This window comes from Temnothorax longispinosus, chromosome 3 (genome assembly GCF_030848805.1).
Source record: "Temnothorax longispinosus isolate EJ_2023e chromosome 3, Tlon_JGU_v1, whole genome shotgun sequence".
NCBI classification, from domain to species: Eukaryota; Metazoa; Arthropoda; class Insecta; order Hymenoptera; family Formicidae; genus Temnothorax; species Temnothorax longispinosus.
In genome coordinates, this window is record NC_092360.1 from 19,963,474 (window position 1) to 19,989,767 (window position 26,294).

At 33.8% G+C, this 26,294-nt stretch overlaps 3 protein-coding genes and 1 long non-coding RNA gene across 7 annotated transcripts in view; 3 read left to right on the top strand and 1 right to left on the bottom strand.

Annotated features, from left to right (window-relative positions):
- LOC139810212 (uncharacterized) overlaps nucleotides 1-2,536 on the bottom strand; it is a 36,328-nt gene extending 33,792 nt beyond the window's left edge. For 2 of the 3 annotated variants that reach the window (XR_011731257.1, XR_011731256.1), the window contains exons 1-2: nucleotides 2,207-2,536; nucleotides 224-380 (exon numbers count right to left, since the gene is read on the bottom strand). This is a non-coding gene — a long non-coding RNA (uncharacterized lncRNA). The remainder of the gene's footprint in view (nucleotides 1-223; nucleotides 381-2,206) is intronic. The other variant, XR_011731258.1, reaches the window with a different exon arrangement.
- Nucleotides 1-26,294, top strand: part of LOC139810405 (uncharacterized) — a 325,546-nt gene that overhangs the window by 248,508 nt on the left and 50,744 nt on the right. The window lies entirely within an intron of this gene.
- On the top strand, nucleotides 15,401-17,388 carry LOC139810027 (uncharacterized). 2 transcript variants are annotated; one of them, XM_071773366.1, is made up of 3 exons: nucleotides 15,401-15,878; nucleotides 15,983-16,220; nucleotides 16,308-17,388. In XM_071773366.1, exons 1-3 carry the CDS (start codon nucleotides 15,496-15,498, stop codon nucleotides 17,028-17,030), a joined length of 1,344 nt encoding a protein of 447 aa, XP_071629467.1. In that variant the 5' UTR covers nucleotides 15,401-15,495; the 3' UTR covers nucleotides 17,031-17,388. The 2 variants fall into 2 exon arrangements, with proteins under 2 accessions (XP_071629467.1, XP_071629468.1); XM_071773367.1 differs by having other exon boundaries at nucleotides 15,983-16,211.
- LOC139810131 (uncharacterized) lies at nucleotides 19,790-26,077 on the top strand. Its single transcript, XM_071773449.1, is given in 7 exon segments — nucleotides 19,790-20,047; nucleotides 20,050-21,202; nucleotides 21,246-21,571; nucleotides 24,172-24,451; nucleotides 24,540-24,641; nucleotides 24,687-25,097; nucleotides 25,878-26,077. Coding segments are annotated over 7 exon segments (2,682 nt in total). The 5' UTR covers nucleotides 19,790-19,837.

The following is a 26,294-nucleotide window of genomic DNA, read 5'->3' on the forward strand; positions in this document are numbered from 1 at the left end:
CTACATGTGTGCACATGTTTCAACAAAATCGGCGAGATGACACTTGGATAGTGTTACTTGTAAGTTAACCCGTGATAGCAGTAAGGAAAAAAGTTGGAAATCGTATAGAGAATAGAAATAAAGAAAGGAGATGATATAAGTGGCGAATAATGTCCAGATATTCGAGAGTTCGATGCCCTACTTTAATAAAGAAAAAAAAATAGGAGAAATTTATAAGACTTACTACTTGTTGAAATCTTTGAAAGTTTCTTTGATTTGCTCTGCATCGCTCTGAAGCTTTGTAGCTTCGCAGGGATTTTCGAAAACTTGGCACTTGGCGGTTTTTGGCTTCAGAATGGTTAAACTTTCCTTCGTGCAGTTCCCAGGAACAAGCCTTCTATCTGCAATTATTGATTAACATGTAAAAATGCAAACTATACACTTGAATAACTGATATTGGATCAACTATTAATTCCAGAATAGCGATATGGGAAAAACTTGCAAAAACCTATTTAACCCTTTATTACATAAATTTCTCTGTTAATCATATTTAGCTAAATTTTAGTATATAAAGGTTTTTGGGGTTGCTAATTGCAAATCTGAAATCGTTTAATAAATTAGAATTGTGCACCTAATATATGGCAGCAAAATTGAACAAAAATAACTATGGTTTATTATTTAAATATAAAATTTTTGTATAAAAGTTTTTTAGACTTCTTATATTTTAAATCTTCAGTCAAAATTTCAAAATACAAAATAGCAGATCCAATATAGAAGACATTTTTGCTGCTTTTTAACGAAAAGGTCTAATATATATAAATTTAAAAAATATATATAATATATGTACCACAAATATAAGTTAAATAAAAATAATTTTTTAAAATTCTTACAAGAAAATCTTGCAAAGTATGAAATTCCGCTGATAATAAAATTTTATTTTAAAAATGATAAATACATTTAGTTTTATCAGCGGTAAAGCAAAAAAAAAAAACGGAAAAATAATTACATATTTTTCATAATTACGTATTACATGTTGTTTATGTACACGTATGTACAATTAAGTCTTACAATTAGAAACATAACGATGTCAAATATGTTACACAAATCAATTGTGAAATAAGTAAAAACATAGAAAAACTACAAAGAAATAGGTGTCCTTAAATAAGGACACTATGCACAACAAATGCTTAAAGCTTTGACGTATGTTTTCGGTGTTGAATGTTACGTTGATCTACAAATTGATGCCGAATTTGAAATAAAGTTTAGCGGTTTGTTATAAGTGGGATAGGTCTTAGGAAAAACAAAAGAAGTTAGACGTTTTTGCATGCAAATTTTTTTCATTGTTGAATTTATGTAGAGTATTAGTAAGTCCTATAGAAAGAGCATATGTCCGTTCTTTTTGTGTATATACTTAATATATGACAAGTATTTCATATAATTCACTAAGTGATCATTAAGCTACAACTACATTTATCGTAATGTTCACCGTAAGCGATCGTAACGCTCGTCGTAATAGCTATCGTAAGCTCGTCGTATGAGTTGATTCAGCTTGAACTCTTAAGTGCGGGTCTACAACTTTGCTTTAAAAAGTATTTAATCTCTAAGCCGTAAAAAATTGACCAATCACAGTGGAATATAAGGAAAATACTCGACTGTGATTGATAAATTTCTTACGGCTTAGAGCTTAAATACCCTCTAAAGCAAGGTTGTAGACCAGCACTAACGATTACGACGCTTGTCGCTGGCGTTACAACATAACCTAACCTATCATACTTTCTCGACGTGCGAAGAAAAAATGTGTTTATAGATATATTGGTATAAATATGCGGTTTACGACGGCTTCATTGCTTACGACCACGATCAAAGCGTTACGATCATAGATGTAGTTGTAACTTTAGAGCAGTTGCAACATTTAGCTGGCGAATTCGAGCTTTTTTATTCCGACGTTAAATGATTTAAAAAGCATTTCACACTACAAAGTTTTTTTTATAGCAGTTGACCGATGTGTATCCAAACACTTGAAAAAGATAACATTGCAAAATATTCTTTCTATTAATAAATTTGTCTCACTAGACTTTAGAGTTGAAAAAATAATATCTATAATTTTCCGTAATTGAGACAAAAAAAAATTAGCGCTTAAATTGATTTTATACATGACGTATGAGTTTGTTCAGCGTTAATTAGAATGTATATAAATTCGTTGCATCGGTGTCTTTATTGCTATTACCTGGTTTAGAAGTCCACCTCACGTTATTTTTATGTTCTTTCTGTTGAGATATATGGATTTCACTGGAATAAGCGTACGCCACGTGATAAAGTAAACGAGAAAAATGAACACTTTATTGAGTCACGTTTTACACAAAAATAAAAAATATAGTTCTAGCAGTGTTCGTATAAATTTAGTGAATAGTTTACTCCAAAACAGTTTAAAGAATAAACGTCGATTGCGCCGATTGTAGCCGATAATTTTACTTCGCGCCGAACCGTTACACGTGTTCGTTTTTCGACTTCGCGCAGGCAAATAAAGAGATTCGAACAAAGATGAAGTACCGTTCTTATGTTAGTATTGATCGATCGATACTGCAGAGTGCGCAACTTGTCGGTTACATTTAGGCCGGTATTCATGGCTGCGTTCAGATTCTTCACCCAAGTGCTAAGAATCCTATATAGTACGTTTATATATGTTATATGCACTATAGATTTTCAGCACCTAGGGGGGGAATCGGAACGCACTCCATAATCAAATCTTATTTCACGACCGACGCTAGCATCCCGCCACACTCTTCGTGGAATTTGTTAACTTATACAACGAGCAATAAATTCAGGATTAAATATTTTGAGAGCAATAAATAATATCAATGTAACACCAAAATTAATTCAGCAAATAATTTTATAAACATACTTTACTCTTTTCGTAACGCTAGAACCGCCAATTTTGGCGGAATTTATTAAGTTAAGCAACGAGCAATAAATTCCAAATTAAATATTTTGAAAGCAATAAATAAAATCAATGTAACACCAAAATTAATTCAGCAAATAATTTTATAAACATACTTTACTTTTGTGACGCTAGCACGTGACACCATACTCTTGGTGGAATTTGTTAATTTTAACAAGTAATAAATTAAAAAGTAACGTAAAAATCCCATAGTATGTTATATGCACTGTAGATTTTCAGCACCTAGGTGGGGAATCGGAATGCACTCCATAGTCAGATCTTATTTCACGACCGACGCTAGCATCCCGCCACACTCTTGGTGAAATTTGTTCACTTATACAACGAGCAATAAATTCAGGATTAAATATTTTGAGAGCAATAAATAATAGAATCAATGTAACACCAAAATTAATTCAGCAAATAATATTTTAAACATACTTTACTCTTGTGACGCTAGCACGTGACGCTATACTCTTGGTGGATTTTGTTAATTTTAACGACAAGCAATAAATTGAAAAGTAACGTATTTTACGAGTATTTGGTTGGAAAAACAGTTTAATGTTAAACTTATATGTTTAACTTTCTATTTTTGGTCGTTTTGCTGTTAGCGTCTTCGTCGTTGTCGTTTAATTCTGCGGCACCCGAGAGACATATTAGAATCGATTAAATGTAAAAAAAATTTACCTTGTGTAGTAAAATTTCTCCCTCGTGGAATTTTATAACCAGTATAACCTTTGCAGGGCAACCGTCATATGCCAATCTCTTAAGTGAGAAATCTCGAAGATTTTTCCTCCGAGCTAGAAAGATGTCCAGAGATGAATAATCGATGGAGGATTTCACCTTGCCGTGCAAGCGATCTTTGTCTTCAATAAGTCACCAAGTCAAGTACAAAATCCAAGATGGAAAATATACTTGTTATAAACCGGCACTGCGAACTCTCCACGTGCGAGCCCGAGGATGTCTCACCACAGAATGAGAGAGTGGAGATGGGTTTCGTTATGGATGTGGTTTCCGCTCTTGGCGAGCTAAGGTTTTCGATTGGTAGGATTTTTTCACGTGACACAAGTTTGGTCCTGCGTCTACGGCTGCCCATTGGTGAATTCAATGTTGGGTCCTGACCATTCCGGTTTTTGTGGGGTGAGCTACCGCTCCTTCCAGTGCCTCATTGTGTTCTCCCCTATTCAGAACTTTCTCTTTTATTGTTAGGAGTTGCCAACAGACCCGGTTCTCTGGGTTATTTCGGAATTTTTCTGAAAACAGAGTAAAAAATTTTTTGTATTTTTGTTAAAAATGGATCTTGTTAAAGTTTTTGTGTCAAAAAATCTAACATGCTTATGTGTTATAGTTTAACTAATTTTGATTATGTTATCTTGTTTTTTTTTGTGTTAAATTTATATTTAAGTAAATCAAATGTAAAAATAACACATTTTATATTTAATCGTAAGGTTAACATAATGTAGTTTTGTTAAAAAAATATCCTTTTCATTTATATTTAACATTATACAGATGTCTATTATACATGAAATTTTCATTCACATATCATCAAACTTTTCTTTATTTTGTGTTAAATTATGGACATATAATATTTGTGTCATATAATTTGACATATTCACATTATATTAAATTAACACAAAAATTTGAGTGGACTATTTGGGACATGTGATTTATGTTATATTTAACACACATTTTTTTTACTGCGCAGAAATAAAAATGTACTTTCTTTGTCAGAACTACGTGTCTAAAGCCTTGTGTCCGATGCTAGAAATCGCTTCGAAATCTCGGAGACGGTGAAAGAATTAACCAATCGCATTGGTCAATTGGCCGAATTGTTCAAATAAAATTGGTCAATTCTTTCTCCGTTTGAGATCTCGGAGCGATTCCTAGTATCGTGGACACAAGGCTTTACTAATGGTCTAGAACAAATAGGAAGTTCCAGTAATATTTTTTGTATTAGGATTACAGAAATGTTAGACTTACGTCGCAAACTCCGTTTTTCGGTAAGACACTACCCAGGCAATATTTTTTTGCCGGTCTAGACAGATATACCTTTTTATTAAGATTTTCTTTGAAACTAAAAGTCTTTGGCATACGACGGCGCCGAGATTGTTGCCGCGGATCAGACAAAATTGATAAAAACTTTGTCTCATCTGCTTTAACTGTTTGAATTTTGTCGTCTGGAAGGTTTCTCTCTCGGTTTTATCTTATTTACATGAAATAAACATATCGCTCATTTGCTACAACAATAACATAACTCAAAAATTGTTATTTTTGAACTGTTTGCAAAAAAAGGGTAAAAATTCAATACATTGAATGAAAAGCTAATATATATTAGACATTTTCGTTTTTTTACAATCAGTTATTACAGCAAAATTGCATTTAAAAGAATAATATTAAAAATTTTAATGATATAAAGCATTCAAACTTATTTTTTTGGAAAATTTTGTTTTCTGAGTTATGTCATTGTGTAGCAAATAAGCGATATAGAAAAAAGGAAGCGTGTCGATATCATAGCTCGCTTACTGGCAATCGTTAACAATTTCGTCAGTTTTAGTTTATTTCTTATTCTAAAAATTAATTTCGTTAGATTTCTACGAAACAAAGAAATCTGTAGAATCCACAGGACATAACATTAATATTTTTTTAAGACATTATCGGAATGTCATTACTGTAGTTAATAATTTTTTTAAAATTATTATTTGATTATTTGAGTATTAGAAGTAACATCTTGCTCAGTATTTATGGTCTCTTTCAAGATTTGCTTTAATAATACTTAAATAAATCTGTTTCTGAAGTTTGGTTGATATAATAAGCGATAAAAATAACAAAACTTTATAAAATTATCTTGTTAAAGAACAATCAAAAAAGATGTTAAATTCTTTCGACAAAATGTATATTGTGTACAAATATGTTGATACATATTTTAATTTAAATTGTGATATATGCACTTATTATTAAATATTAAAACTATTTGAAAAATAAAAGCCACCCTATTTGATCAGAGTGTTTATGCAAATAAATTTGTTAAAAGTCGAGATGTCATGTCATTTTACCTGAGGAAGCGATGGGTATTTTGCGCTATATAAGGATGAACATTATCTTGCATAAGCAAGAATCTTCGTTCAATTCTATTACGCATTGGAGCACACGCAGACGCTCTTAAGACACGTACGGCACGGTGTCATCAACGGCTCGGCCTTCAAGCTTTACGACAGTTAGGCGTCACTTCAACAAAAGAAACGACCCAACATGTGCATCCCAGCACTTTTCTCTAAGATTTTCTCCACATACTACTTTCCAAAATGCAATAAAATGACGAAAAAATCCCAGATTAATTTTTAATACGCAGTTTTGAAGGGCAGGCTTTAAACTTCAAATTTATCTTAATTTCAGTTGCAAAAAAATTTGTGTAACTTAAACCATTTAGAGTGGTTTAACTTCGCAAAATTCTTGAAATTTAAATTCTTGAATTTTCCACCTCTTAGTGTAATAACATCTTTGAAGAAGATAAATTTATAAAGGTGAAAATAGTGATTTTTTAAATGACTCCAAGAAGATTGTTACGATGTTTTTCACAAAAATGTAAGTTCAAAGATCGAATAATTTCTGCGGAAGTTAATTATGCTGTTGAGTGTATAATAAAAAAGACAAAACTTTCGCCAATTTTTTTGATGAAACATATTTTGTGTAAAAAAATATGTTGATACATGTTTTAATTCAAATTATGATGCATAATATGTTTATTATCAGATATTAAAGTTTACATCTATTCGAAGAATAAAATCCACTCTATCCCATCGGAGTATTTATATGCAAATAAAAACCTGTTTTTTTTAGCTGAACTTCTTGCACGGTTCCACATTTATAATACTTTAATAATAAAATAATTATCTATAAAAATAAAATTTATTTAGTAATTAAGGAAAATATTTTAATAACGATTTGGTGAAAGATACGAAGGTTTCAGCATATTTCTGATATGATAGGGACGCTGTTGAGGCACAGCATTACATTGACAACTCGGACATCGGACAGCTTTACGGCAGGGTTGACAGGGGACAATAGGCTTCACTTCAACAAAAAAAACGACCCAACATCTGCATCTAATTGCTATTGTACAAGAATATCTTATAACCGTTCACTTATAAAAGGACTTATAAAATACTTTAACGAAAAATGTACATAGCCTGAGATACCGTGCATCTCTAGGTAAGTTTAAGACCTGTTTTTTTCTTCTTTTAACAGAACTTCTTGCACATGGCAACTGTATTCTTTCATAAGTGAAAGGTTTATACAACGTATTCTTTTATATTGCTGGGAATTGGATGCATATGTTGGGTCGTTTTTGAAACCAATTAAGTTTTGATGACCGAGCCGTCGATGACACATGCATGTACAGCTGTGTCTTAAGAGGGAACCTGGTTTAAGAGGTTAAAAAGAAGATTTTTATGAATTTTTTTTATTGACCATAATAATGCAGTTGAGGTTTCTAAACCTTTTACAATATTTAACTGCTTATTTGAAGAGGTAAAAAAATTTTTATATTGTAAAATAATTGTAAAATGGCGCCGTGGTGTATCTCTAATCAGAGCGCCTTGCCAACCGAGTTGCCAATCTGCGGGAAAAATGTAGCCCGCAAATTTGATCCAAAACAAAAAAACCAAAAAGATTATTAATTTTCATGTATTTTTATTCTATGTAAATCAGGAACATGGTTAAAAAACTGTAAAATACAAAATTTTTTAGCATTTAAACAAAAAAAATATCCTCCGTTTTTATGCAATAACAATTATTTAAATTAATGTTTTTACCAATGTTTGAGGTTCACATAGAATGGTTGTTCATTTTTTAGCTAACGCACTTTGAATCAAGTCGATTGATCAATTAGTTTTTTCTCTATCTTTCCCGCAGATTTTAAGAAAGTACGAAAATGATATTTCGAGACAAACGCGTTTAAAGTTTGCGGTACAAAAAATATCATTTATTGGTGACTTACCGCAATCTTATGCTAATCAGCTATACCAGGGCCATACTGCAAGCCTTCAACTTCTTCACAAGCTATTGTAGTAAGTAAACCCACACATCTTTATCTTTAGGTAAACATCTGCCGAGTAATTCGGACAAAAGAACCGAGGGACAGAGCGCGCGGCCCGCTCCGCCCGAGCGCTCGTATACCTGCGCGACTCTGACTCACCATGTGTTCTATAACTTATTGTAAGACGTTATTAAAATATTTTTTTTAATTACTAAATAAATTTTATTTTTATAAATAATTAAACTCTAAATTTTCTATTATTAATGTATTATATATGTTTTATAATAATAATTGTGATAATAATATATATTATAATAATTAAAGTTTTGACAAGAGCTTTTTACATCATCGTGAGGTACAATTGTTGATGTTTTCTTTTAAGTGGTTTTCTCTATTTTCTATTAAAGATCTATTCCACTAAATAATAAATAAAATGATCAAATATGTACATGACTTGACAGAAAAGTAAAATTCTCTATTGTAAGAGATGCACTATAAGATATTATATGAAAACAAATGAGAAATATAGAAGAAACAGAATTAGCCAATTTTTATAAAAAATATTAATTTCATCTTCTGAAGCGTGTGTAGGATTTTACTAGCGATTGCATAATGTATCCATAGAGATTTTTAGCAAGGATAACGATTTATTGTTCAAAGAAGAAAATTTTTTAATGCAGATGTTACTACAAAAGATGTATCGACAAAAAAAGTTTAGGAATTGTCATATTATACTTATCCAACAAAAAATTACTTTGCAAGAACAAGAAAAACATGAATCCGTTTTTTCTCAAATTACAGTCTTATTACAGAAAAATTCTGTTTTTCAGCTTTTAATGTTACTTATAAATCAAACTGTAAATTGCAAATTTCATATTGTATATTTCTCAATTCAAACATTATTTAAAGAATAATCAAAAAGAGCAAATACAAATCAAGATATTAAAATGCAAATTATATATACAAGTAACTAAATTCTAATCTTATAAGGATAAAAAATGTATTTTATTAAATAATTCATCAATTCCATGTAAATAATTTCTGATAATTACAAGACATCTGATAAACTAACTATAGTGTTATCACAACATAAAGTAAATGTCAAAAAGGAGTACTTGAAAATTTTTATTTTTGACGTTTAAATGTAATTACACAATAACGTCAATATTGCGTACAATATTAAAAAACTGAAATAAGTCTCACAATCAGCTAGAGTCTCATCGTCTCGTTCACTTCGTGAATTCCGTCCGGTAGTTGTCTTCGCGCTGACCGTGTCGATATCGAAAGATCAGACTCAATTTCGGCTAATTGTACAGGCGCTTCTGCGGAGCGTCAACACGGGTGTGAGTGGCTGCTGCGTGTACCGGACATCGCCGTGAATCATCGTGCAATTGTGAATCGAACTCCCATCCGGTACACGATTTGTGTCAATCTGACCAGCCTCCCCCGCGCGTTTGCCGCATCATTATCGTCGCAAAGCGACGATATACGTTCTTTGTTTTCAAAAAAACCTTTACGTATTTGTGTTGTGAAAAAAGTACTCTCTGCCTCTTCGTCTAAATCAATCCGTTCCTTCAGCTATTCTGAGGAATCGCGCCACGCACGTTCCGCGCTCAGCTCTGGGCGGTTCCAGCAATCGGAGCAGCTCCGCGCCACGGCTTGCTCCGAAACAATAATTAAATGTATATTGTGTAATACATTTGGACATATATTAATCAATACAATATTTAATTCAAATTGCAATGCAAATATAATTATGCACGTATAAAATTAAATTTATTTTAAATATATTTGGAATTAATATTTTAAACAATTATGCATTTTAACTGATCTGTTGAAAATTGAATAAATATCAAACTGATGTAAAAAATTTATCACTATATTGAAGAATACAAAAACGAAATCAAAGTCTAAAAATCTGTAAAATAAAAAAAAGAACGAAATTAACTCGTGTCTGCTCGATAAACTTGTTTGTACGCAACGCTATTCAACTATGTAATTGTAAGTGGCTAAATTGAAAATCGAAACGATCCCTGAAGTATCCTTGGTAGCGCTCCATTTATCCAGATTGGAATCGAAAAGTGTATGCCAAAGAAAAAAATTGTGCAAATTAGAAATTTGCACTTCGCTTCCTCATAGAGGAAACTTTAACTTCCGCAAATTTGGATATATCGATCTATTTTTAATTTTATTATATTTTTCAGTCTTTTCTACCCCTATTTCATATATAATTTTTTTAAATTCGGTTGATTAGACTTAGTTTTATATACGCGATCAAAATCTCCGAAATTTCAAACGTCTGTAACTCCAGAACTAATTAACCAAATCTTAATTAATTATATATAAAATAGGGGTAAAAAAAACTGAAAAATTTAATAGAATTAGATATAGATCGCTATCTCAAATATTGAGAAAGCTATAAGATAAAACACACTTTTCTAAAAAAAAAAAAATTTCAATAAAATCTATACCGGTCAACCGATTTTAATAAAATTTTAGGAGAACATACTTTCTATGATACTCTATTTGTGTGACAAATTTCAACCCGGTATCTAAAAAATTGTAGAAGTAGATGCGTGTACAAAAAATCCGTACATACACACACACACACATACATACATACTTTCGGACATTTTTTACTAATACGATTTTCGACATTTTAGAACATTCTAAACCTATTTCGATCAAAATCTCGAAAAATTTTTTTTTCACCATCACAAAGTTTCCTCTATGAGGAAGCAATATGCAGTATGCAGGATAGATGGAGAAATAAATGACTTTGCTATGTAACATTTTATTTCATCATATGGCAGATCAATTTTTACGGCTGCGTTCCATTATTCATTGTCAGTACTGAACTTTTATAGTATACGTGACGTAAAGTATAAATCAAAGGAGATAAACTAGTATACGTGACGTAAACTATAAATTTTCAGTACTGACAGTGAATATCGGAACGCAGCCTATATGTGAATTAATTAATTAACTTTTAGTTAATTATTATCAAGTCGTTTATTTAAGAAAAAGTTTGTTTAATTACGTAAGTTTATAAACACAGTTTACCACAAAAAAAAAAAAACAAACAGAAACTTCCGGATAGGACAGAAGATTAGTTGCTAATGACTTATTGTTAGTAACAAATTTGTTTTCGACGAGGAAGAGGCTAATTTTTGACAGAGGCCAGTCAGGCTCGACGCTATTGATTTTCATCGATTACCTGCATATGCGTGATCAAGTGATTCGAATAAGTAATCATTTTTATACATTAGTGTTTCTTCCATTAAGGAGAAAATTAACAGAAAAATGGAAACAGAAGCAAGAAAAAAGAATTATTCAAAATTTTCGTATAATTTGGTCTGCTTACTTCAACTGGAAAACAAAGAAATCTCTTGAATCAAGAGTTCAAGTAATCTACAAAATATGGGACACAAAACAAATTGCACAATTCAAGAAAGACAGTACTTGTAGATAAAGTTACGAAGAATATAGTAAGAAAGGTGTTTCAATGACGATTTCAAACATCATACACACAATACTGAAAGAATTTCATTAACATTTCTCTATCTGTAGGTAGTAATTTATATATATAAAAATGAATGTATGTATGTATGTATGTCCTTTATACACTCTTAAACTATTCGACTGGTTTTGAAAGTATTGTATATGAAGTAGGGGTAGAATTTTCCGGGGAGTGTTATAGAATGTATAATTTTTCGTTACCGATCTTTTTGGAAACCGGTATTCAAAATTTTTTCATTTTTTCGGGAAATAATTGACCGAATTTCAAAATGTGAAAGCAGCAACTTCATAACATAACACAGACAAATGACATAGACACTACGCGGCGCATCGTCGTGTATTTTCGCGTTATTAAGATTCAACATCGACCTTTATATCTAGGGCAGCGACATCATCCTTTGGTTTACCCTTGAAACTTGGTGACATTTATGAGTATATATGTTCGGCTCAGAAATTCAAGCTCAGAAGTTCGAGCCGAACATATACTCATAAATGTCACCAAGTTGCAAGCTAATCGGGTTCTCACATTCTATATAGATAAGTTGATGATTTCACTCAGTATATGTCAGTTGTTAGTAAATGTCAAAAGAAATATATGGAAAAAGAAATATATGGAAATGGAAAGTAATCTAAAGAAAATGGATATTGAGGAAGGAAAATAAGGGTAAAAAAATTAAAAAAATTAAATTATAAAAATCTATAAATTCATGGAGTGCTACTCTACTCTTCGCGAGAAAAGACTTTCGCTCGCCAACTGTCCGTTCTTCGTTTAGCCTATGATTATCCTGGACTTGGTACCCACCTGTCATTACGATACACTGTGGTGACACCCATCAAGTTTCGTGCACCGCTGCGGAAGGGAAATATTTGCCGCGTACTTCCTGATTATATGCCTCTTCGGGTAATTACGAATCATGCGAGGAAGAAAAATTCAGTATAAAAAAATATGTGTAAATGTATTTAGTGAGAACTTATTTAATTCAAAAATATGTGTAAATGTATTTAGTGAGAACGATGATTTAAACGATGAAATTGAACTATCACTCTTGATGATCTCGTCGACAATTGTCCCCAATTTTCGGAAAAAAATGAAAAAATTCAGTATAAAAAAATATGTGTAAATGTATTTAGTGAGAACTTATTTAATTCAATATTATGATAATTGAAATAAAATGAACTCACGATAAAATACAGCAAAAAAATACTGAATTTTTCTTCCTCGCATGATTCGTAATTACCCGAAGAGGCATATAATCAGAAAGTACGCGGCAAATATTTCCCTTCCGCAGCGGTGCACGAAACTTGATGGGTGTCACCACAATGTATCGTAATGACAGGTGGGTACCAAGTCCAGGATAATCATAGGCTAAACGAAGAACGGACAGTTGGCGAGCGAAAGTCTTTTCTCGCGAAGAGTAGAGTAGCACTCCATGAATTTATAGATTTTTATAATTAAATTTTTTTAATTTTTTTACCCTTATTTTCCTTCCTCAATATCCATTTTCTTTAGATTACTTTCCATTTCCATATATTTCTTTTTCCATATATTTCTTTTGACATTTACTAACAACTGACATATACTGAGTGAAATCATCAACTTATCTATATAGAATGTGAGAAGCCGATTAGCTTGCAACTTGGTGACATTTATGAGTATATGTTCGGTTCGAACTTCTGAGCTTGAATTTCTGAGCCGAACATATATACTCATAAATGTCACCAAGTTTCAAGGGTAAACCAAAGGATGATGTTGCTGCCCTAGATATAAAGGTCGATGTTGAATCTTAATAACGCGAAAATACACGACGATGCGCCGCGTAGTGTCTATGTCATTTGTCTGTGTTATGTTATGAAGTTGCTGCTTTCACATTTTGAAATTCGGTCAATTATTTCCCGAAAAAATGAAAAAATTTCGAATACCGGTTTCCAAAAAGATCGGTAACGAAAAATTATACATTCTATAACACTCCCCGGAAAATTCTACCTCTACTTCATATACAATACTTTCAAAACCAGTCGAATAGTTTAAGAGTGACTATTTGAGAGAGACTATTTGCGTGTTTTATTTTTGCACGAAACGACCGAATCTGGCAGAAAAAAGTGTCGCTCTGCCCCGCGAAGCGAGATATTGACGGTTAAAGTTGACGACTATCAGGTTATGAGACCTGTCATACCGACGCAATGTAGCGACTGGTAGCGACCACGAACATGCCCGTGGCCACATGCGCATGCTCCGTAGCCGCACGCGCATGCAAAAGAAGGTCACGTGACAACTGTCTGCTTGGTAAGTACATATTTATGTGTATGTACTTTTCACATACCAACTATTTTCTGCTTTAACAAATTATTTATGTTTTGTTAACTTAAACGCTTAATAACTGTAACAGAAATAATTTGTTAAAGCAGAGAATAGTTGGTATATGAAAAGTACATGTAAATATGAACTTTTTATATACCAACTATTCTCTGCTTTAACAATTTTATTTCTGTTTTGTTAACTTCAACACTTAATATCTGTAACATAAATAATTTGTTAAAGCAGAGAATAGTTGATATATGAAAAGTAAATATTTATGTGTACTTTTCATATACCAACTATTCTCTGCTTTAACAAATTATTTATGTTTCGTTAACTTAAACGCTTAATATTTGTAACAGAAATAATTTGTTAAAGCAGAGAATAGTTGGTATATGAAAAGTACATGTAAATAAGCATCTCGATTCAAGCAGTTAGGTCTCACGCTGGGAGTTTCATTAGTTTAATTATGCGTGGGAAGCACACACACACACACACACACACAGGGGGGTGCGAGGGAGGGCCTTCGGCCCCTCCCTCCCCCGCACCCATCCCGTCGGTAGGCAGCGTGGACCTCGCTTTACAACATAAAGTACATGCTAAGTTGTAAAGCGAAATTATAAAGCACATGCATGGAGGGGTGCAAGGGGGCTTACATGCGTGAGCGCACGTGAACAGAAAGGCTTTTCTCCCCTGCACCCTCCCCCATGCATGTACTTTATAATTTCGTTTTACAACTTAGCATGTACTTTATGTTGTAAAGCGAGGTCCACGCTGCCTACCGACGGGGTGGGTGCGGGGAAGAAAGAGGCCGAAGGCCCCCCTTGCAGCCCCCTCCGTGTGTGTGTGTGTGTGTGTGTGTGCTTCCCACGCATAATTAAACTAATGAAACTCCCAGCGTGAGACCTAACTGCTTGAATCGAGATGCTTGGGTTATTCTGCACGATTAATTCATTTAAAATTGGCGCAGTTTTACATGCGCGTGCGGCCACTGAGCATGCGCATGTGGCCACAGGGCATGTTCGTAGTCGCCAGTAGTCGCTACAGCTCGTCGGTATGACAGGAATCATAACCTGATTCCTGTCAACTTTAACCGTTAATATCTCGCTTCGCGGGGCAGAGCGACACTTTTTTCTGCCAGATTCGGTCGTTTCGTGCAAAAACGCGTCAATTAAGCCCAAGTTGAACGAAATCGGTGAGGAGGCCACTATTCTTCAGATTTACCAATTTTACTCCTGTTTCATATATATTTCTTTGAAATTCGGTCAATTATTTCCCGAAAAAATGAAAAAATTTCGAATACCGGTTTCCAAAAAGATCGGTAACGAAAAATTATACATTCTATAACACTCCCCGGAAAATTCTACCCCTACTTCATATACAATACTTTCAAAACCAGTCAAATAGTTTAAGAGTGTATAAAGGACATACATACATACATACATTCTGTTAGGCAGTTGAGAACCCGCCTTAAGGAATACCATGCGAACCTACCGGCAGACACGACAGGGAGAGCCTGGGGACAGAGCAATAAACTGAGTCTTAAGGTACCTTTTCATGGTAGCGACAAGCGACGAACGACAACAGCGACAAGCGACAAGCGACGGTAGCGACCACATGACGAGCGACGTTTGCGACGAATAACAGATAACAGCTGTCAGTGTATTAAAATTATAAATATTGTGAAAGAAACTGTTGACGTCTATCAACTTTGCTCTGTTTAAAAGAAACATGTCGGATAATAATTGGAGCAATTGGTACACGTATTATTTAAATTGTCAATTTGAATGTGCTCAAATAATTGCGCAACAATGTGCCAATGCACACAAACAAAAATTAGCTCATGTAGCGGAGTACGTTTTTTTGAAAAAAAAGAGAAGTTACTCAAGAAAACGCTTTTGGGTGTCTCCAATATGCTCACAACGAGAGAAGCATGGTTTTTTTAAGGCAATACTGCCATCACTTCAATTGGAACATCTGGGATTTTATAATTATTTCAGGATGTCTTCAACAAAAATGGAAGAATTGTTAACTTTAGTTGGAGAGGATTTAAAAAAGCAAAATTGCATCAGAAAACCCATACCACCTGCACAGAGATTAGCTTTAACTTTGAGGTATGTACATTAGTAGTAGTATATGTCAAATGTTGTTTAAATGTAAATTTATGATATTATATTACTGATACAAATTAATTGTATGTACATTTAATGTTGCTCAGATTTCTGGCCTCTGGAGATTCAATGACATCAATGCATTATCAGTACTTGGTTGGCGTAACAACAGCAAGCAACATCATTAATACAACATGTGCTGTTTTGTGGAAGAAACTGCAACCGTTGTGCATGCCAGCTGAATTAAAAAAAGAACAGTGGTTCGCTATAGAAAAAGATTTTAAAGAAAAGTGGAATTTTCCACATTGCATAGGAGCCATCGATGGAAAGCATGTGGTTATACAAGTTTGACCATTATTAATACATTATTATATTAATTACATTATTTACATTAATTTACAAATGCTAATAATAAATATCAATATTTTTTAGTGCCCAAATAAGGCTGGCTCAATGTATTTTAACTACAAAAATAGTCACAGCCTTGTTTTATTGGCAATGTGTAATGCCAATTATATATTTACTTTTGTTGACATTGGAGCGTACGGAAGGAGAAGTGATGGTGGAATTTTTAAAGATTCGTTGCTGGGACAAAAATTAGAAGGGAACAAAATGAATATTCCAGATTCAACGCCCATAAGTGATGTAAGAGCAACGCCTCTACCTTATTGCATAGTTGGCGATGAAGCTTTCCCTTTAAAAACATATCTTCTTCGTCCTTATCCTGGAAAGCAATCAACTGAATTGCCAAAACGTATTTTTAATTATCGCCTTAGTCGTGCCAGACGAGTAATTGAAAATACTTTTGGCATATTAGTTGCTAAATGGCGTATTTTTTGGAAACCAATAATAGCTAGCGATTCTAACGTTGTAAAAATGGTTAAAGCTACTGTAGTTCTTCACAACTGGTTGCGACAACATGATTTAGACAATTCCCCAGAAGTATCGTATGTTTCTGAAGAGCTGTTCAATCAAGAACATTGTTATGATTCAATTATCAATAGTACTCGAAGAAATGAAGAACACGGAAGATTAATAGATATTAACCGAATGGGATCAAATAATGCCACTCATACAGCCATTCAAATCAGAGAGGAGTTTACTTCTTATTTTAACAATGAAGGAGCTGTGAATTGGCAATACGATCATTTGTAAAATAAAATAAAAATTATACTTTCTATTTACTTATTAAGGTAGTTCACTTGTGACAATCGGAGCTAAAAGTATAGTCCGATAGTGAGTACAAAAAGTGATATATTTAGTTTGATATATTTAATGGCCGAGTATTTTATTTTTGTCAGTGACTTCTCGAAACATAAAAACGTTTATATACAGACACTCACTAATACAATCATACTTTTAAATTCTAACTAACTGCATTTATTGTTTTAAAAAAATATCAACTTTGAATATTTATATATTTTAACAAATCGATAAAAATAAAAATTCTAAACGCAAAGTATTTAGTGTATTTAGTATTTAGTTTTTTTTATTTAATATTACCTTGAACTGAAGAACGACACCCCTGGGAAAAAAATAACAATTAAATTACAATTAAACAAAATTATTTATTACTGCTTATAGAATATAAAACTTAAAGTACGGAATCTGAATGTACATACCAACTATACTACTTATAAAAGAATATAATACTTTAAGTACGGAATCTGAATGCACATACCAACTATACTATTTAAATATACGTATATTAACATCGCTCTGCTATTTTTTCTAATTCTTCAAATAATGTATTCATCAAAGCTTTCTTAACATTTGCTCGATCACGTTCATCTTTAATTTCTCTAAGCGAGCACTGGATAAACATTCCAAAAGCAGCATCTGATGATTCTGGAGTTTTTGTCAAAGGTGGAGCTGGTATATCCGGAAATTTAAAGATATTTGTAGGAGTACTATTTGTGATGGCTTGCACCACCTTATCAGCTATCTCCATATCTGAGTTTCTGGTATTTTTTCGTGTACGTGACACGGTAGATGAAGCAATCTCGTCATCGGTTGACAATACTTCTTCCAATGGAGGATTGTGACATGAACTTGTGGAATCGTTACTCTCTGACATCATTGCATCTTGCATATTTGAATCTGTAGATTTGTCCTGAAGATTCACATCACTCATAAAAGACATAATATCGCTATAATCCATCGCTTTTTCTTCTTAGCTGCTGAACCACTTGTACCTTTCTCACTGTTTACAAACCTTCTATATGAATCACAAAGGTTTTTCCATTTTTTTTTTAAAGCAGCCACAGTGTTACCAGGTCCAATGGCAGCTGCAACTTCTTCCCACAGTTTTTCTTTATTTTCTTTACTCCGCTTTTCAAGAGGACTTCTCAAATTCCATAGAGGTTCTCTTTCATGAATGAGATGAATGAGTTGCTCTTCCGTATTTAAGTGTTGTGGTAACTGGCTATTTGATGAACTTGTTGATGGTTCTGTGACAATTTCTTCACTGCCATTAACGTCACTTCGCCTGACAATGGATTGATCCTCTATAGAAATACAATAAGAATTATGTTAGCCATCAAATATAACAAAAACACTTTTTAGTCTTTTTCAACAAATTAATTAGAGAGAAAATACAGGAAAAGAGACATAACTTTATTATAAGAAACCAATTATTTTTTATGTGATATACAATATATTACTTACAAAGAATTAAATTATCTATAAAATGTTATTAATATTTGAAGCAAATAAACAATCTTTGATCACTTTACATGAGAAAGCATTAATAACAATAGCACGAGAATATCACTTACCACACTGAGGGTGTACATAATGGTTCTCATCAATGTACACTTCTGGATATCCTTGAAAGCAACCGTGGCTGTAGATATCCGAGCTTCCGATTATTGTTTCGCATACAGCGCAAACATACACTTCCTATATACATACAGTTTTTTAGTTAGGCACAAAATTATATGATTTATAAATTCATGTTTTAAAATTAAGATTATTTTGTTTTTTTAATTTGTATGTCTTTATTATCAAAAAATAAATTAAAATTAATATAGCATCTAGGACCGATTGTAGGAAGAAAGATAAAGATAGACACATGTTTAAGTCTCGCGTAAAGCCAAAATAATGTTGGTGTAATGTTATTTTTTAGGTTATTCATAGTTATAAATATTGACAATAGTTATAAATATCAGGGTTATAAGTTATACATATCAACAATTCTTGACTTTCAATAGACAAAACTGTAATTACTTACATTTACTACTTACCTCTAAATTTTCACCGTTTTCTTCCATTTCACTACCACTTTTATTTTATTAAAAATACGGAAAATCGGCTACAAGACCAAATTGAAAGTTGTCGCCTAAAGTTAAAAAAATCGAACTACAAATGCGACAAAAAACATGTCGCTCGTCGCTTGTCGCTCGTCGCTTGTCGCTACCATGAAATGGCACCTTTACAGTATACACGTGTGCATTATTTGAGTCCTCACAATTAATCATATTTATATTAGTTCAGATACTAATATTACATGGCGCAGTCGCAAGTAGCCAGAATATAAATCAGACAAAGTAAAGGTAAAGAGGAGAGGACTGGCAACGTAGTAAAGGGCGGCAAGTAAGCTAACCTAAAAATAAAAACCGCGTACTGGCGGGAAAAGAAGACTCGGCTATAAGGAAGCAAATAAAATGGGAGATGCAAGAGGCATTAGTCCTATGAGAATGTCGGGGAACGTTGCAGAAAACTGGCAGATGTGGCGCAGCAGATTCGAGAACTACCTGAAAGCTTCGGAGGTGTCGAAGAAGCCACAGGAAACGCAATGTGCCCAGCTTCTACACTACATAGGGAAGGAAGGTTTTAAAATATATAAAACCTTTACTCTATCAGAGAATGAAAAAGACAGGCTACCCATATTACTCGACAAATTCGAAGCACACTTTCTACCTAAGGAAAATCTGTCATATGAAAGATACGTATTCTTCACGATGAGACAGAAAGGCGGACAGTCACTGGAACAGTTCGTGGTGGAGCTCACAGAACAAGCCCAGAAGTGCAAACTAGGGGATCTACAGAACAGCCTAATTAAATGCATGATCACCTGCGGAGTCAACAGCAACGAGATGAGGGAGAAGCTACTACAGGATGACTCACTGACGTTGGAACAGGCCATTCACCAATGCAAAGTGATGGAGAAGGCAAAGCCGCGAAAATCCAGAGCAAGAAGATGGAAGCCACCGGGGAAGCAACGGGAACAGTAGACTTAATTAAATCACAGAAAAAGTTAGGTCAGATACAGGTAGGGGGAGGTAAAAGTGTCTACAAAGCCAAAGAGAAAGTATTCGTTAAGTGCACGAAATGTGGCAAGAATCACAATTTAAATAATTGTCCGGCTTATGGAAAATTTTGCACAAAATGCAATAAAAAAAATTATTTTGCAATTGTATGTAAAAGTAACTATAAAAAGAAAGTAAATGAAATTCAGGATAAGGATGAGAAGAAAGTAGACACTCTTACATCCCAGAATAATGAAGAATATCTGTTCATAGGAGCGATTGAAAATAATAGCGAGAAACATGTCTGGTTAACGGAGCTAGAAATAAACGAGAAAAGAATGAAATTTAAAGTAGATACAGGGGCAATGTGTAATGTAATGTCAGTAGAACACTTAAAGTCGTTAAGGTTAGGTAACATTAGAGTTAAACCAACTGATACAATGCTCAAGTCATATACGGGTGATAAGTTACAAGTCAGGGGTGTATGTACAATAAGTGCTAAGAAAAATAACAGAGTTTTTAAAATAGATTTTTATATTGTCAAAACTAATACTCCAGCGATCTTAGGATTATCGTCATGTTTAGAATTAAATATTATAAAGAAGTTGGAAAGTATAAACGATAGTAACACTTATGAGGATTTGGTGAAGGAGTATAAAAAGATTTTCTCGGGAATTGGCTGCTTCTCAAAGCCATATCATATAAAGTTAAAAGAAAACGCGCAGCCAGTAATTCATCCGACACGCAGAGTAGCTCTATCTCTATTACCTAAATTAAAAGAATGTTTAGATGAACTAGTAAAACTGAAAATAATTGAAAAGGTGGAAGAGGCTACGGATTGGGTGAATCCTCTGGTCATTACACGCAAGCCTAATGGCAGTCTGAGAATCTGTCTGGATCCAAAGGACTTAAATAACAATATAAAACGCAAACAATGTTTAATTAAAACGTTAGATGAAATTACAGCTAAATTAAACGGAGTTAAGGTTTTCAGCTCGTTAGATGCGACGAGCGGATTTTATCAAATACGATTAGATGAAGAAAGCTCATATTTATGCACTTTCTCAACTCCCTTTGGTCGGTATAGATCTCTGAGAATGCCCATATGGTTTGATATCAGCTCCGGAAGTATTTCAGGAGAAATTTAGGCAAACTTTTGAGAATTGTGAAGGTTGTGAACAATACATAGATGATGTTATTGTCTGGGGGAAAAACAAAGCGGAACACGATGAAAGACTAAGGAAAGTTTTAGAAACTGCCAAAAGGAACAAAGTCAAATTTAACTTAAGTAAATGTCAGTTTGGTAAAAGTAATGTCAAGTACATGGGGCATATTATCAGTGCTGAGGGTGTCGCGTTAGATGAAAGCAAAGTAACAGCTATTAAAGAACTGCAAACTCCTAAGTGTAAAGAAGATGTACAACGTGTGTTGGGAATGTTAACTTATGTGAGTAACTAATTTTTCTTGTGAAACTGAACCCTAAAGAAATTTAAAAAAAAAAGATGTACTTTTTACGTGGGGACCGGAACAAGAAAAAGCACTAGAGTCTTTAAAAAATAAATTGATAAACAGACCAGTGTTACAATTTTTTGACGTTAATAAAGAAACAGTAGTCTCAGTTGACAGTTCCAAATCAGGAGTAGGGGCGGTCTTGTTACAAAATAACTTACCGTGTGCGTATGCCTCGAAAGCATTAACTGATACACAGCAAAGATACGCGCAAATTGAAAAGGAGATGGCAGCAATATGTTTCGGATTAAGTAGGTTTCATGAATATATTTATGGGAAAAAAGTAGTAGTTGAAACAGATCATCAACCGCTAATTTCAATATTTAAGAAAACACTTAATAAATGCCCTCCTAGGTTGCAACGTATGCTATTACAAGTACAGAAATATGATATTATATTAAAATATAAACCGGGAAAGCAGTTAATAATTGCAGATACGTTATCGCGGGCGTACATTAAAGATCAGACGGACGAACACTTTGACAATGAAATACAGGCACAAGTTTGTTTAGTAGTGTCAGAACTTAATGTTACAAAGGAAAAATTACAAGAAATTAAAGTAGAGACACAAAAGGACGAAGAATTAAATGACTTAAAAAAAGTTATCATAAATGGTTGGCCAAAAAATCATAAAAAATTAAAAGATTCCATAAAACCATATGCTAAATGTAAAGAAGAACTAACTATGAATGACGAACTGATCTTTAAGGGTTGCAGTCTAGTAATACCATATAGGTTGAGGAAGGAAATTTTGGACAAAATACATTACAATCATTTTGGAGTTAAAAAATATTTGGCCCTCGCGAAACAGTCGGTTTACTGGCCGACAATGAACAATGAAATCATACAAAAGATAGAATCGTGCCATATATGTGTGAAATACTCAAATTCGCAAAGGTCTGAAAGTCTAAAGTCACATGAAATAAAAATGTTGCCGTGGAATAAAGTAGGATGTGATCTGTTTGAATTACAGGGGAAAAAGTATTTTCTTGCAATTGATTACTATTCTAAATTCATAGAAATAGAAGAAGTAACAGAAGATAGTAGTAGTTACAAAATAATTAAGATCCTAAAAGCAATGTTTGCAAGGCACGGCATACCACTAACAGTAATAAGTGATGGAGGACCACAGTTTTCGTCACATATATTCAAAGAATTTGCTAGAGATTGGGAGTTTACCCATATCCTTACCTCTCCCACATATGCACAATCTAATGGAATGGCTGAACGGAACGTACAGACAGCTAAGAACATGTTTAAAAAAGTTCTGGAAGAAAGAAAGATATTTATTTAGCACTTCTTTATTACAGAAACATGCCAATCTTTGAGAATTTCTCACCATCCCAAATCTTGATGAGCAGAAAGTTGCGAACAACAGTTCCAAGTACTAACGAGGAGTTAATACCCAAATTAGTAAATAAGGAAAAGATAGGAAAAGCAGTTAAGGATAACCAAAAAATACAACAGCATTATTATAATAAAGAAAGGAACGAGGTCGTTGACAGAAATAAAAAATGGAAGTAGAGTAGTAATACAGCTAAAACCGAAAGGTAATTGGATACCGGGAGTTGTAATACGGAAAGTTAGAGATAGAACATACCATGTAAAAACAGATAATGGTTCTGAGTATATCAGAAATAGAGTATTTATAAAAGTAGCTAAGCATGCTGTAAATAGAAGAATCTAGGAACCATTATTTGTTTAACACTCCGGGTGAAGAGGAGGAAAAGGAAACAAGGAAATGTTTTATTGAAATAGAAAGCGACAGGGCAGAGAGAGTAGAGGGGAGAGACCGAGTCAGAAACAGAAAATAGCATAGCATCAGAAAGTGAATTAGAAATAAGCAATCCGACTACCACTAGAAGCGGAAGAGTAATAAAACCACCGGACAGATTAAACTTATAAGTGTAAGAACATTATCTGAAAAAGGGGGATGTTAGGCAGTTGAGAACCCGCCTTAAGGAATACCATGCAAACCTACCGGAGACACGACACAGAGAGCCTGGCGAGGCAGAGCAATAAACTGAGTCTTACAGTATACACGTGTGCATTATTTGAGTCCTCACAATTAATCATATTTATATTAGTTCAGATACTAATATTACACATTCATTTTTATATATATAGATTTTTTCATTTTTTTCCGAAAATTGGGGACAATTGTCGACGAGATCATCAAGAGTGATAGTTCAATTTGTCATCGTTTAAATCATCGTTCTCACTAAATACATTTACACATATTTTTGAATTAAATAAGTTCTCACTAAATACATTTACACATATTTTTTTATACTGAATTTTTTCATTTTTTTCCGAAAATTGGGGACAATTGTCGACGAGATCATCAAGAGTGATAGTTCAAATATCGTTGCGAATATCGTTGATAATTATGCCTCCCAAACGTCAATCGATTGGTCGTTCTACATCTCAGGCACGAAAGAAAAATTCATTACGAGTTTCAGAAACAGACGAGCAACGGGAGGCAAGATTAGAAGCTCTTTGAGTACGAAATGCTCAAGCTCGCTCGAATGAAACAGGAAAGCAACGAGAATCAAGACTGGAAGCTCTTCGACTACGAAATGCTGAAGCCCGCTCGAATGAAGCAGGAGAGCAACGAGAATCAAGACTGGAAGCTCTTCGACTACGAAATGCTGAAGCTCGCTCGAATGAAACAGGAAAGCAACAGAGAATCAAGCAGAGAATCAAGACTGGCAACCAATCGAGAACGCAATGTTCGATTCAGAGGGACACTGCATGCTGATTTGAATCTTGTTGCATTTAATTACGATGCTGATTATGATTATAGTCTTCATCGAAGTATTTTTTTTTGGAAAAATGGATAAGTTATGCGAATTTTGCCGTGCATTGAAATTTAAGAATAAAAATCCAGGAATGTGTTGCGCAGGTGGAAAAGTGAAATTGCCAGAATTGCATTTACCACCCGACCCATTATCAACATTGGTATCAGGTGACACAAACGAGTTGAAACATTTCTTGGCAAACATACGTAAGTATAATTCATGTTTCCAAATGACATCGTTCGGTGCAACAGAAATTATATGTGACAATTACATGCCAACGTTCAAAGTGCAAGGGCAAATTTACCATCGTGCTGGATCACTTCTACCAATGCCGGATGCAGATTACAAATTTCTTCAGATTTATTTTATGGGGACCAGTGATGAACAAGTTCATCAACGTTGTCGATTCAATTCCTGCACAAATCCAGAAATTGTTGTTGCATTACAAAATTTATTTGATCATCACAACGAATTAGTTCGAATGTTCAGGACGGCACTTGAGCGAATGCCAGCTGATGATTACGTAGTTGTCATTAGAGCTGACAAAACACCACCGGGCCAACATGAAAGACAATACAACGCACCAACAATTAATGAAGTGGCGATCGTGATAGTTGGTGAAGAATTTAACTCGCGTGATATAGTTCTTCATCGTAGAGATGGTAATGTTCAGCGAGTCTCAGAAACTCATCGCTCATACGATGCATTGCAATATCCAATTTTATTCTGGCAAGGAGAAGATGGATATCATTTCAACATTAAAATGATAAATCCACAAACAGATGAGGAGACCAATAAGAAAGTTAGTGCCATGAATTACTATTCATATCGATTAATGATTCGTGAGAACGCAGACAATCACATTTTAAAATGTCGCCAATTGTTTCATCAATACATTGTTGATATGTATGCAAAAATCGAGACCGAGCGACGACTTCTCTTCATTCGATTGAATCAAACCAAGCTGCGCTCAGAACAATATATTCATTTACGCGAAGCAATTGCTATTGATAGCAATCCAAATGAATTGGGAAAGATGGTCATACTGCCGAGTACATTCACAGGAAGCCCACGGCACATGCATGAATACGCACAAGATGCAATGACTTATGTTCGTGCATACGGCCGTCCAGATTTATTCATCACATTCACATGCAATCGTACGTGGGATGAAATTAAAGAACTTTTGTTGCCTGGACAATCGTCTGCGGATCGCCATGACATCATCGCACGTGTATTCAAACAAAAATTGAAATCTATGATGGATTTTATTGTTAAACATCATGTTTTTGGAGAGACACGCTGTTGGATGTATTCTATTGAATGGCAAAAAAGAGGATTACCGCATGCACATATTTTGATTTGGTTGATCGACAAAATTACACCAGACAAAATTGATGAAGTCATCTTAGCAGAAATACTAGATGTCCAAAATGATCCAGGCTTATTCGAAGTCGTTACCAAAAACAATATTCATGGTCCATGTGGGGCGATCAACAACAATTCTCCGTGCATGAAGGATGAAAAATGCACGAAACGCTATCCAAGAGACTTGCACTCCGAAACTATCACTGGAAATGATGGATATCCACAATATCGTCGAAGATCAACTAAAGATGGTGGTAAATTGATCACTATATAAAAGTTCGTAACAATAATATTGAGGTCGATAATCGTTGGGTTGTGCCGTATTCACCATTACTTTCAAAAACGTTTAAAGCACATATAAATGTCGAGTACTGCAATTCGGTGAAATCGATTAAATACATTTGCAAATATGTCAACAAAGGAAGCGATATGGCAGTTTTTGGAGTGGAAAATGCATTTGCACCAATCGATGAAATCGAACGATATCAATT

Bases quoted from the DNA above. Each gene is read 5' to 3' on its own strand.
- LOC139810027 (XM_071773366.1), top strand. From the start codon at position 15,496: ATGTCGGATAATAATTGGAGCAATTGGTACACGTATTATTTAAATTGT. The intron at 15,879-15,982 runs GTATGTACATTA...AATGTTGCTCAG, and splicing joins AGATTAGCTTTAACTTTGAG to ATTTCTGGCCTCTGGAGATT. The intron at 16,221-16,307 runs GTTTGACCATTA...AATATTTTTTAG, and splicing joins GAAAGCATGTGGTTATACAA to TGCCCAAATAAGGCTGGCTC.